This window comes from Typopeltis vanoorti, chromosome 3 (genome assembly GCF_054136105.1).
Source record: "Typopeltis vanoorti isolate ZY-2024b chromosome 3, IOZ_Tvanoo_1.0, whole genome shotgun sequence".
Taxonomy (NCBI): Eukaryota; Metazoa; Arthropoda; class Arachnida; order Uropygi; family Thelyphonidae; genus Typopeltis; species Typopeltis vanoorti.
The window spans coordinates 55,317,082-55,331,288 of record NC_143551.1 but is presented as its reverse complement, the minus strand read 5'-3'; the positions used below and the strand labels follow the sequence as shown (position 1 = coordinate 55,331,288).

Below are 14,207 nucleotides of genomic sequence, written 5' to 3'. Positions count from 1 at the left end.
TCTAAGATTAGTTTGAACACTGTCTACTATACAACTATAAAGTAAAGATAATACCAAGAAATTATATACTTGGATTAATCCTTATCCAAGTGTAAGCAAACAAAGTTTCCACCTGAAAATATATATAATCAGGACTGAGGCAACTAGTATATAGAAGCTAATGACTTCACATCACTTGCCTTCGTATCCCATAATGCAAAGCACATATCCTTATGGGTATGTATAATGCTATGCATTATGGGAAGGGTCACTACCCAGATCAGTTTCGACTTGTATTGAGGTCTCGTCAGTGGGAGTCAGACCCAGAGGTGATACTAACGTTGAAGTAATGCCGAAGTCATAATTTTCTATACGAGTAGCCAAAAGCTGTCACACCTTATTATTAAAATACTCTGGATTAGAGATAGTTGTTGGAAGTTTTTCTACTTGCTCCTTGCTAACTACACTCTTACCCAACTTCCAGGGATGACCTTTTGTTCTCCACCTCTTACTAGTCAAGTGCTGAAATATTTCCTTTGTATTAATCTTATAAAATCCTTTAAATAAGATGTTTCTACCATATGCCCCATTTTTTTTGCCTGTCTACCAACTTATGCAACCCTCATAGGATACACTTACCATCTTACTCATTCTCTTCTGGATACACTTACCATCTTACTCATTCTCTTCTGGATCCTCTCCACCATTTCTTCATCCTCCGAGAAACCCGACCAGACCTGAGCATAGAAATCCAGATGTGATCATATCAAAGCTTTATAAAAAAAAGAATGATAACTTCCTTATCTCTGCTTGTTAGTATGATCTTCAGTAACCAAGTAATCTTGCGAGCTACCCTGGCTACCCTCTAAACTTCAACTCTCTAACTGCTGCTACCCTCAAATCCTTAGCTTCATCGGTTTCCTGGAGTGAGTGCAGTTCCCTCAATGTGGTATACATCTTATAATCTCTGTAACCCAAAATGCATAACTTTACACTTTTCCACATCAAATGGACATCTGTTTTGTTAGAATGATTGAACTGTCAACCTATTTAAATCATCCTAGCTGTCTACATCACCTTGATTAAGTATTACCCTACCCAACTTTGCATCATCAGCACACAACTGAATGCCTCCTTTCAAATTATTTCCTGTATCATTTATATACAAATTAAACAGCAGTGGTCCAAGCACAGAGCCCTATGGCGCACCTTAGTCACCTGCCTTCTCCTGGATTGTGCTCCTCCATAGACTACTTTTTGGTATCTGTCCATCAGCCACCCTTTTATCTATATCACTATATGATTTTATAAGATCTATATCACTATATCCAGTTTCATATCCATCCCCATTTGTTGCAGTTTGCATAACAGAGTTCCCTGTGGTATTCCGTCAAATGCTTTTGCAAAATCCACCAGTATCATCGTGTAGTCATTCCAGGAGAAGGCAGGTGACTAAGGTGTGTCACAGGGCTCTGTGCTTGAACCACTGCTGTTTAATTTGTATATAAATGGTACAGGAAATAATTTGAAAGGAGACATTAAGTTGTGTGCTAATGATCCATCTAACTACTACTTGATTTATTGACCTTGAGTATACAGTGTGATATTGCTTCCTACAGATATCCCTTGCTGATATGTGTGAAATGGTACTGCTTCAAGCTGCCTCCTAAGTGTATCATCACCACCTGCCTTGTAGTTCCACATATATTCCTTTCTTAACTGGAATTTCCACATGTTTTGCTACCTGCTAAGTCAAGACCATATGATAACTTTCTCCAATCTGAGGCAATATAGCCACCTTAGTTATGGACATGTCTTCTGATCCTGTAACCAGATCCAATACTCTCGTATCCTGAGTCCCTTCCATCACATTCTGCTTCAAAGTAATTATCTCTCATTAAGTGTATAAATTTCATTTCCTTTGTGCCATGTAATCTTTTTTCCTTCCAATCTATGTCTCCAAAGTTGATGCCCCCCCCCATAATAATTATTCAACTTGCATTGGCAGATTAGTACATTGAGTGCATGTCTGGTACCCCTGGCCTATAGCAGCAACCAATTTTATATTTTATCCTATTAGCCTCAATCTTACTTGAGATTGACTCAAAAGAACTGCCATCTGTGTGACTGACTCCTCATTGGCTGTAGGTCATTTGCTACATTCTGGGCAAAAAACTTCAGTTTTGAAGTAGTGTCAGAATTACCTAGGCATTTCTGATCTTGAAGGTTACATGCTACATTTTCATATATTCTGAAAAATACATGGATATTTAGTCTTTCTTAAAATAAAGGAAAATTTAATATCCTTTCTTTAAATAAAATTGACAGTTGAAGGAAAACTTTGGGGGGGGATGAAAAGGGGCTATGTGAAGAACAGAACAAGGTTCCTGACGATGACTAGTTCTTAACTTCACGACATGTCCCTTATCTAGTTATTTATTATTATCCTTAATAGGTTCCTAGTATCCACCTGATGCTGAATAAACTAATCATGAGTTGACAATTTGGGAATTAGCTGACCTAATTTTACTTTATATTATCTTGATCCAAAATGTTCTAAAGCTAAAGCACAAGTTTAGAAATGAAAGAAGGAATATAAAAGGAATCAGAGATGATAAAGGTGAAATGAAAACTGAAGCTAAATTTGAAATGCCTAGAGTAATTATTTTGAAAGATTGCTAACTGAAACAAGAAATGACAGAATTCTGAAAGAATATATTCAAGACATCAGAGGACATCAAAAACCCAATATGTGGAAAGGCAGCTGGAGTAGACGATACTTGACCAGAAATGTTCAAATATGGAAGTATACAGCAATACCTCAAATAGTGTGGCTAATGCATGCCAAAAATATTAAGTACTAATATTTAATATTACAGGTTTCAGTGCAATGTATTCCAAACAAACGATTACGATACTGGTGCAAAAAAAAAAAAAAAAAATGGATATTTAACATTACTTTTTTTTAAATTAAAAATAGAATTTTATGTAGAAAAGATCAATCAGCAATTACTAAAATGTTCTCTGCATTCAGGCAAAGAGTTTACATACACAATGACTGTTAAATAAAATAATTGCAAGAATGATGACAATGACAGTCAATTTTAGGCCTTAGCCTGGTTGGCCGAGTGGTTAGTGTATCCGCTCTCCAGCCAAAAGGCTGTGGGTTCGAATCCCACCATGGGCATGGATGTTTGTGAGTGTCTGTGAAAATACTTGTGGTGGTGGAGGGCGGTAGATGGCGTTTGTGTAGTTGGTGATTGAGTGGTGGAGACAGAGTTGTGGAGAAGGTGCTCTTCCTCGATGAGTCAGACTCCCTGGAGATGTCACGTAATAATAATAATACCCGTTCCATGGTTCTAATCCATTTCATTTCTCCCTTTGGAGAAGAGGGTGAAATAATGCTGCTAGGTTGAAAGGTGGATTGTAATTAGCTATTGATGTTCTCAGCCAGGAGATGCTTAACATTAGCTGATTGATTAGAAAGATCCTTAACAGGCATTATTTGTAACATGATTAAATGGACTGATATACTCTCCCCAACCACCAGTTTACTAGGAAGATGCATTTCAAATTTCAAACAAACCACAATCCCAATTAAAAAGATTAGAAACAGGGGTGGAAAAAAAAGGATTTTTATTATTTTCAAATAAATTACAATATCTACACATATATAACCATTTACGTTTCCTTTTCTCAATCATTCTTGTGTATAAAAGGGTACTAAGCTGCATGTAAACTGTTTGTAAAGTGGCTATGTCTTTGCTGTTTCAATACTGTATACTGTGGCTAGATATTTCAGTGCAATAAATATGAACAAGAACATTCCAGAACATTTTGGAATGTTTGAAAAGGCATTCTGTGTTAATTGGCAATCTTTTGTTTCAAGAATGGAATACCTTGAGATTGGTATAATAAAAATAAATATAAAGACAGAGGAAAAATCTCATAAAAAAAACTATATGCACACACACCGTATATGTCGGCGTACAAGACAAGACCTAAATTTTAGGGTATTTTTAGGTTTTAAGCTTATGTCAGTTGTATAAGACGACCCCCCCCCCCCAATTTCTGAAACCAAGTTAAAACCAGTGATCATCTTCAAACGTAAAACTAAACCTAAGATAAAATTTCCTTCAGTTGTTTTTGTGCATTTTCACGAAAAAGGATGGATGGACGAAAATGGTATGAAATTATGGATAAATAATGTGTGGAACACACGACCAGGTGGTATAATGAAGAAACGTTTTTGAAAGTTTATTTTTCACTTGGTAGACTATAATAAATTTAGTTTAATCTTTTATCCAAGTGTGAGCAAACAAAGCTTGCCCCTGAAAGTATCTTCAGGACTGGGGTAAAGTGGTACAACACCAGGCAACTCGTTACAAAGGTGGAGCAAGCTAACATCACTCCTATCTCAGTATCTCCCGTAATGTAAAACATCTCCTTGCGGACATGTATAATGTTATGCATTAACAGAAGGGCCACTACCAAGACTAGTTTCGACCTTTATTGAGGTCTCTTCAGTGAGAGCTGAAATCTTTTTCTAAATCCAGAGTAATTTAATAAAAGAGTGGCACACCATTCGGCAACTCCTGTAGGTAGAGATGACCTTGCTAATGCTTCTGCCTGGTATCTCCACTTGGGCCTGGCTCCCACTGAAGAGACCTTAATAAAGGTCGAAACTAGTCTTGGTAGTGGCCCTTCTGTTAATGCATAACATTATACATTTCCGCAAGGAGATGTTTTGCATTATGGGAGATACTGAAATAGGAGTGATATTAGCTTGCTCCACCTTTGTAACGAGTTTCCCAGTGTTGTACCACCTTACCCCAGTCCTGAAGATACTTTCAGGCGCAAACTTTGTTTGTTCACACTTGGATAAAGGATTAAACTAAATTTATTATAATGAAGAAACGGAGTTTATTAGCATGGGATATGTTTTGTAGTCATTTAACTGAGAATACTAAAAGTCTTCTAGAAAAAAATAACACAAAAATTGCTGTTATACCAGATGGTTTAACTTCTATATTGCAACCACTGGACGTTTGCTTGAATAAACCTTTTAAAAATCACATGCAAGAAGAGTGGAATAATTGGATGTTGACTGGGAAAAAATCATTTACAAACGGTGGATCTATGTGTGCTGCATCACTTGATATGTTGTGCAATTTTGTGATCAAAGCATGGAATAAAGTAAAAGTAGAGACTGTAATAAAATCATTTAAAAAGTGTGGTATCTATGGATGGTATGGAAGATGATTTGTTGTGGGACACTGATAACGATGAAAATGAAATCAATTCACCGGATTCGAACTAGGATCCATAGGATGATCATTTAAACAATGGATCTGAACAACTATTTTCAACAGATGATGAAGAAAATTAACATGAAAATTGAGGTTAATAATTATTTGTTTTTTTAAGACTTACATCTATTGCAATATTTTAAATAAATTTATCTAACAAAAAATTAATCTGATTTGTTTATAAACACTGCCTATTTTCTTATATAACAATGTATTGTAACTACCTAAATGTTCATCCAAGAAATTAAGCTTCCCTTTTTATACTCGCCATATAAGACGACCCATGATTTCGAGGGTTTTTCTGTAGTATTTGATAGTCGTCTTATACGCCAACATATATGGCATATATATATATATATATATATATTTTTTTTTTTTTTTTTTTTTTTTTAAGTTAGGAAATTGACTGTTTTTAGTTACTTTAAATTAGCTACTAAGGTGGCTTTTTAGAATTGTCTGTTATTGTTTATTTGCCGTTCTATGATACTGGACTGAAGATGCTTATGACACTTAGGGAAAAATTTTTTCTTCTGTTTTTATATTTATTTTGTTTAATTCATAACATAATAAATAACTAATATAAATATAAAATGTAATCAATATAATTGTCTTTCTGAATGAAATTATGGTAAATTTACTGTAATGCATTTACAATAATTATGAACTGCTTTATAGTTTCAAACCCATTGTTTGAAACTGACTTATGTGAGGTATTGCTGTATAAAAGTTCTACAGTAGGTCATTTTTGCATTTAATTAAGGGTTCACTCACCTGACACCTTTTTCGAACTGTTTGGTTCTCCTCAGAGGCCAGGTAGAAGCCTTATAGTTCAAATCAACTGTCAGGTTAGTAAAACTTTAATCAAATACACTGATAAAAATAAATAAATAAATATTTATTTATTTTAAGTTAAGGGCAAAATATGTAGTCTTTATACAATACCTAGGCAACTTTGATGCCAAAGGTTGTATTTTAATAAGCTCTCTGGTCATTTTTATAACCTGACAGCTTCAATATATTTAATGGGGGGAAAATGCATATTTATTAATATCCTTCTTTAAATAATATTATATGCTCAAATGAAGGCACAGTTTTGAGGCTCTTTTGTCACTGTGTCCTTTAAATTTTTTAAACAAGAACTTTATGCCATTTCATCTGGAATTTGGCCTTCTGAATTATATTGTCTTACCACTATAAATTTTTTTTTGTTTCTGTATTTGATCATTTTGTTAAATATCTTCAGGGTTTTTTATAGCCTTGTCTACCTCAATTATACTTTTAGAATAATGTACTGCTGATAGCATTTTTTTTTTTTTTTACATTAAGACAAATTTTAGAGAAAAAATGGGAATATAATTAGCCTATCCTATTTATAGATTTAAGGGAAAAAATAATTAGAGAGAAGGCTTCATTTGGAGAGTTTTAAAATGAACTTGGAAAACATCATAAGATAATAAATGTAATCAAAATTTGTATCACAGAAAGCCAAACTATGGTATTGGCTTATGGAATTTGATCTGAACTAAAACAGGATTGAAACAAGTTTCAATGCTGTCTATTTAATTTAATTAAATCCCTCTCTTTTTCATGTATTACTACAATTGCCTACAAAAATGTATTAGGGAAACTGTAACTGATAATACAAGTAGAAGAGTAATATTATGACATGCTTCTGATATTTTCTTAGTTGGCAAAAAATGCTAAAGACAGAATAACATTCAGAAAACTCAAAACTGCTACTAACATTCCAAGGGAGAAATGACCAGTCTACTTTTGATAACCAAAAATTTAAAAATGCCACTTCCTTCATATATATAATTCATATATAGTACTTGCTATGCAGGAACTTTCTGTATGATATCTTCTTCTTTCCATGGACCAATTGTTTAACTTCTTGTCTCCATTGGAGTTCTTATTTTTCTGTCTCCTTGGCTAAGTCAGCCAATGTTCTCTTCAGATTTTTCCAATTAACCTCTTAGGTTTGGTTCCTGTCTTCAAACACTTCCATTTTTTTCCCAGTAATATTTATATATTTGACTCAACAGTTCAAGTCTGTGAATTGTTAAACTTTGATTTCTTGGCATCTTTAGTGCACAGTTTTTTTCCTTTTTCTTTTCAATGTGATATTTATTTTTATAATACTCATTACTAGGTGGTGGTCATTTCACATCCACTGGACACTATCTTAAACTGTCTGAGAACATTGTTGTCAATAATAATAATAAATAAAATGTTTATTTTTTTTGTACGTTCTCTCCACATGAATTTATGCACAATTTTTGTGTTGGAACATGTTGCAGTATTAATGAAAAGTTCATGTCCTCAGAAGTAATCTTATAGATACTTTCCATTATTATTAGCTTTTTCCTTTCTTTCAAAAATTTCCTGTTATTTCTATATATCTGGAATTAATTAACTACTTTGCTGTTTAGATCTTTAAGAAGAACTGGATTTTTATTTTTTAACCCACACACAAGAGCTACAAGAACCTATAGCACATCAGTGCATGTGTGGAGTAGAAAACTTTCCATGCCAGGAATTGAACCTAGACCTTCTAGGTGAAAGCCAGATATCCTAGCCACTAGATCACATGGGGTTTATATTACCCCACCTCATATGACTAAAATACTCCTGTACTTGTTTCTTCCTTGAATTTTCTTGTTACCATTCAGGTTTTTTTTTTTTGAATACTATAACAGCATCATATACTTATTATTTAAAAGGCTGTCACCTGTTTTATTAGTCTCAGTAACATCAGTTGTGTCAAGTCATTATTGTATTTCTATAATTCCACTACTACTTTCACCTTTTTTCATTTGGCTTCTTACATTGATATTACCTGTCTTCAGTTCTGTAAGGTTTGAAGTTTTTCTAGTAACTGACTTTTCAATATTTGTCCTGGTTCCTTGACACAAACATTAACGACCTTCTGTAACCTGATGACATTTGATTATGCTATACCATCATAGTATATATATATATATGTGTGTGTGTGTGTGTGTGTGTGTGTGTATACATGTGTGTATGTATGTAGCTTAATTGTTTATTAAGTATTTATTTAATTTCAACAGTTAAAATAGTTAAGTATTAAGTAACGAAGTCGCTCCTATCAAATTTATGTCCATCAGCTTAGTCATCGGAAGTTTAATGGATACATACTTGCAATCTTGTTTATCAATGTGATAATTTCTGAATACTATGGGCATGCAATAGTATATTTATTGCATAAAGTTATAAACACTTTCAGTAGACAGCTCTTACCGAAAACAGATGTAAGTATTCATTTAAAAAACATTCAGTCATTTAAAAAGTGATATTTAGTTTTTGTTATTCATCATTGTGCACAGTATTATATGCAAATAAAGATGAAAAATATAATATCTGTTCAAAAGTTAAAAAATAAGATTTATATCAGAATTTTAATACAGAAATAAAAAAGCTCCTACCTGTATGTATCATGTTTAATGGTCTCATTAATTAAAATTAAGCAGATTATGTCTTACCTCACAAATGGTATCTTTACTTTTCTTTCTGGAATGTATATAATTTTCATAATTGTAAACTGAACTATTTATTATATTTTTTATAGAGGAGAAGCAAAACAAGAAGGATTACGTCGAAGACATGCATCTAGTAGCCGTCAGCTGTCAATTATAAGTGATGGTCCAGATCCATTAGACCTACTAGCTTTGTTGGGCCTTGAGCGACCAAAAGATGGAAAGGCAAATATATAAATTTGTATACATATATTTTAGCACTGCATGCACTAACACCCCTCCCTATTTCCCATGGATTAAGCACATTCTGTTGTGTAATCAGAAGATTTGATAGGTTTAGTTAAAAAAAAAATCTAAATTAAATCCCATTGCATGCAGATAATCTTAATAAGGACTTTTCGGCTGAATCTAAGTTAGTTTGTTATAGAAGTGGGAGAGTTTTACCTTCTAGATACATCTGTTTTGACCCTTCAGAAAAGACAAACTATCCTGAGAATATATGCAATGTATAGCTATAACACACTCACATGATGGCCTTTGCTGTACCAGCTAAATGTAAACTGCCAACCTGTCACTGATTATGCATCCTGTGATACCCAACCAAATCAGACAGACTTCCTTCTCAGATAATACATTTCAAATTAATACTGTGTTCAGAATCGTTGTTCATATAATGGTGATTCAAACTTGTCTTACTTCATATCACTCAGTATGAAATTATTCAATAATATCAAGCTCTGAGTTGGCATGCTTTAGAAGTTCTAAACAGTGGTTAAATCATTGCACAGTTGATTCTCACTATAGTAAACACCATGATAATAAATTCACTCACTGTGACAAACTACCAAAAAGTCTTAACCAACTTTCCATAGGTACAATGCTATTTTAAAGGAAATTCTTAGCAAAGGGTATTAAATCATATGGGGAAACCATACTGGAAACAGGTGACCATTGTGGAATGTCATGGATCATCTATCAGCTTAATCAGCTATCTCCAAAATCGCCAGTAGTTCAATGTTTTGGAAGACATTCATAGTCTTTCACAAGTGACGTCCAACAGTGATCTATAGCAAACTATTCACTGTCACTAACTGTTCTATAATTCCTCCATATCCCCTAATGAGAGTACCTGCACTGAACAGGAACATAACTGTGGAAGGCTTATCTTCAAGTAGAAAACAGTCGAACTTGCAGTGCCTCATTCATAAACTTGTAACTAATTGGATTAAATCAATACATTTTAGTTTGAGATTAAACGATACAACAATAAAGAAAAAAAAGCAAATTAATCCTTTAACTTATTTTTTAATTCAGGGAATAAAATTATACATTCGTATTTAATGAGAAAGAGGTACTAGAACTGCATAATCTGAATAAGAATTCAGCAATAGGGACTTAAGAGATATCAACACAGTTGCTAAAAGAATTTTCATCTGAATTGGCTATGCTTGACCAGACTGTATAATTTGAATCTCAGAACAGGGAAGATTCCACAGGAATGGAAAGAATGCACAAGAGTGATGAAAAAATGGATATGTCTAACTATCAACTTATTAGTTTTGCTGGAGTAGTGGTGAAGATTTTAGAAAAGTTGGTAAGGGCTTGCATGCAGAAATGAACTGACAGTAAATCTATACTTTGCAAAGAATGACAAAGTATTACTGAGAGAAGATCATGTTTGAGCAACTTGCTCACATTTTATAATAATGTTACAGTTGAGTTAGACAAAGGGAATGGTGGATACACCTTGATACTTTTGCACATGGCTAACATTTGACGAGATATAGCATGGAGGGTTGTTATATAAGTTTAGATAAGAGGATGGCTAGCTGATATCAAAAAAAGTGGTGTATTGGAGGAGAGGAGTCTGCAGGTTTAATGTGACCACTAATGTACCACAGGGATCATTCCTTCGTCCATTTAATCTTTTTTAACAGGAGATGTACAGCTGTTTGCTGATAATGTGAAGATAAGCAGAGTAATCTGGAATGCAAGTGACATGCAGTGTTTGCAGAATGATATGAATAAGCTGGCTTTTGGGCTTGTGAAATGACTGTCATTTCAATGTTAGTAAAGTTATGTACTTTGGTCTAATGAAATATCTAATAGTGCATTATATTGGTCAGATTATGCTGGAAGAAACTAACCAGGCTAAAGCATTTGGAGTTTTAGCAGATAGGAAGTCGATTTCAGGGTGATATAGCAAAGATCACAAATACAACTCAAAAGATAATTGTAATGCTTAGGTGAACACTGACATAAAGAGTAAGGAATTCATTTTGCCTTTTTGTAATGCTTTGATATGCCCTCATCTGGGCTATTGTGTACAGATTTGTATGCTGGTTTCCAAGATAATGCAGATACAGGGGAGAGAGAGTGTGCAATGGAGATTGCTAAAATGATATCAGGACTGTGGAATGTAAACTATGAGAACAGATTAAGAATCTGTGAACTGCACATCATACACTAGCAAGCAGGAAAAAGAGGAGTGATATGATAGAGATCTACAAACTTCTGAAAAAACCAATAGATGAAATTTTTAATTTTATGGAGGATGGGGGGGGGGGGACAGGAGGGCATCCATGAATGAATAGATGCAATTAAGAAAGTGGTGAGAGAAAGAGTTTTCTCTCATAGAGTGGTACATGATTGAAATGGCTTACTTTTAGGAGTTGTAAGTGCAGTTAGTGTGAATGAATTCAAGAATAAGTATAGCAGCTGTTGTGGGTGATATATATGACCCCCCCCCCTTGATGAGTTCTTGACCTGACTCCCTGGAGGTCTCTAGTAATAATAATATATATACAATTATATATAATAAGTTGTAGAAAGTTTTTTCACTTACAAAGTAAATTAGACTTGACAAGAAATTATATTCTTTAATCCTTTATTCAAGAGAAACACACAAAATTTATGCATGAATTATCTTTGTGACTAGGCTGCTTGTATATACAAGCAGCCCAATAGAGAAGTAGGTTAGTCATTCTCCAACTATCTCTAATCTAGAGTATTTTAAAAATAAGTTGATACACGTTTTTACTACTTTTGTATGGAAAATATATGACTTCTGCATTAATTCAACCTTGGTATCTTCCTGGATCCAGCTCCCACTAATGAGACCATAACAAAGGTTGAAGTCCATCTGGCTAGTGACCCATCTCATAATGCCTAGTGATATACATTTCTAAAAGGAAATGTTCTTTGCATTACAGAACACTAAGGCAATTGATATGAAGTCAACAGCCTCTGTATACAACTAGCATATTCATGAAGATAATTTGCACACAAACTGTTCTTTCACTTGGATAAAAGATTAAACAAGAATGTAATTTCTTGTCAAGTATAATTTCTTATATATGAATGTGTACCCTAGGAGGAAACTGCCATATTTCAGGGGTTGATTCCCAAACTGATGATGATGATGCTAAGCAAAAAAAAAAAAAAAAAAAAAAAAAAAGTTTATATCAACGTTAATTTGTTATTGCATGGAGAAAAGTTCAACATTTCATGATTGATTTGGTTTGCAGTACTTCCTGTCCATGCATATATAGTGGTCTGATTATATATTCTAGTTTTTGCAAGTATTCTTAGAAATTATGAAATGCTCTGTTTTGTATTATTTGTTTGACTTTTCTTAACTGCATGCTGTTACTGAAAAGTTTCCAAACTCTGAAATGGGGGGGGGGGGGTGCTAACATTAACTTGATTTATGATTTTTGTAACAATAGTGTGAGAGCTTCCATTCAGGAATACGGATGCCAATTTCCATACTGAATTGTTTCTAATTGACATATTAATATGCATTGACATCTTTGGAAAACTGGATCATTTGATGCATCTGAATATGATATTAATCACCTTGTTTAGAAGTTATGTGCTTCAAGCAGTTTGCATTTTCCGATCTGTGATGTTAATCAACACCTTGGAGGTGTCATGAAATAATAAAAATGAAACTGCTAAGCACGTTTACGAGTTATTTTTACAAATTCAAAAATTCACTTACTCATGCTATGAATGCTGAGTATTTGCTCAGTTCATTCTTCACAAGGTACTTCTGAAAAAGAGTCCAGCAGCCATCCTCTTATCCACTTAACCAGTGTCATATCCATCCTTATTTGTTCTAATTTACGCAACAATGTTCCATGTGGTATTCTGTCAAATGCATTTGCAAAATCATTGTGCAGCCATTATAATAACCGGCCCTGCACGAAGCCATGTTGACCCTCATACAGTATCGTATTTTTATCTACCCATGCTTGAATTCTCTTTTTGACCAATTTTTCTAGTACTTTTACCACCATTTCTGAGATACTGATTGGTCTATAATTAACTAGTCCTAGATCCTCCTTTATGCAAGGGAATTATTTTGCCCTCTTTTGACTCCCTTGGAACTCTACCAGAGCTGAGACTTAAAGAGCCTAGTAAAAGGCATTGCCAGTTCCTTGCACATTCTCACAAAACCCTAGATGATATCCCATCTAATCCTACAACTGTATTTACATTGAGATTCTGCAATAATATCCTAAGGACCTCCAATTCATCCACCTCTGTTCCCACATTAGTGTCTGTCACATAGGTTAAAGTAGAACCTCACTAGGATGATATACCCTTGCAAAGTGGTCACTCAGTAACTCAAATATTTTATCCGCTTCTGTCTCCTCATGACCACCATCACTCATTAAGGTAAATCTTCCATAGTCATTCTTCCTCTTACTTGCCACATAACAAAAGAACTCTGGAATTTCCTTTGGTCTGCTTGGCTATATTCTTCTCATAATCTGATTTTGCCTTCTTTGCCTTGCTAGTCACCTTTCTTACTTGAGCCTTGTACTGTCCATGAGTTTGCTGGTCACCTTTCTCTTTATATACCTCCACAGCAATTTCTTCTTCTTCTGCAGCTTGTGCTTAATGATATTACTCATCCATATAACTCCTACCTGATTAACCCTCCTTACCCTAGGTATACAATTTAATACTGCTTCCTCTAGATGATCCTTAACTATATCTCTTTAAATTTTTCAGGAAATGACAACATATTCTAAAATATTAATTAAAAACTTTAATTAATACCTTCCAATATTTTGGCAATGTTACATAGCCATCTTCTGGGAACATAAAACTATGATATGTGCATGCAGGCACTAACAATGAGCAAATGAGGCTGAAGAAGGCAACTGGCATTGGTCCTAGAGTCCTAAAGGTGTCCCCTAGTGAGCTAAATCAGGTTGTCTTGACTGTTGGGCTGATGTTCTAAGGATGCACACTTCCCAAATTTGGGGCACTCTCATACATCCAAATTTGTTGAGATTTGGGAAGTTTTTAGAACTGAGGCTGATTCCAGGAACAATGTTGGAAACAAAGTTTTTTCACTTGGTTAGACTATAAATTATATATTTAGTTTTATCCTTTATCCAAGTGTAGG

At 34.1% G+C, this 14,207-nt stretch overlaps 1 protein-coding gene across 4 annotated transcripts in view; it reads left to right on the top strand.

Moving 5' to 3' along the window:
- LOC150108164 (CDK5 and ABL1 enzyme substrate 2) overlaps positions 1-14,207 on the top strand; it is a 272,612-nt gene that overhangs the window by 90,048 nt on the left and 168,357 nt on the right. For all 4 annotated transcript variants that reach the window (XM_090390623.1, XM_090390622.1, XM_090390621.1 and 1 more), the window contains one exon: positions 8,878-9,010. In XM_090390623.1, coding sequence (XP_090246749.1) covers positions 8,878-9,010 — 133 coding nt within the window. The remainder of the gene's footprint in view (positions 1-8,877; positions 9,011-14,207) is intronic.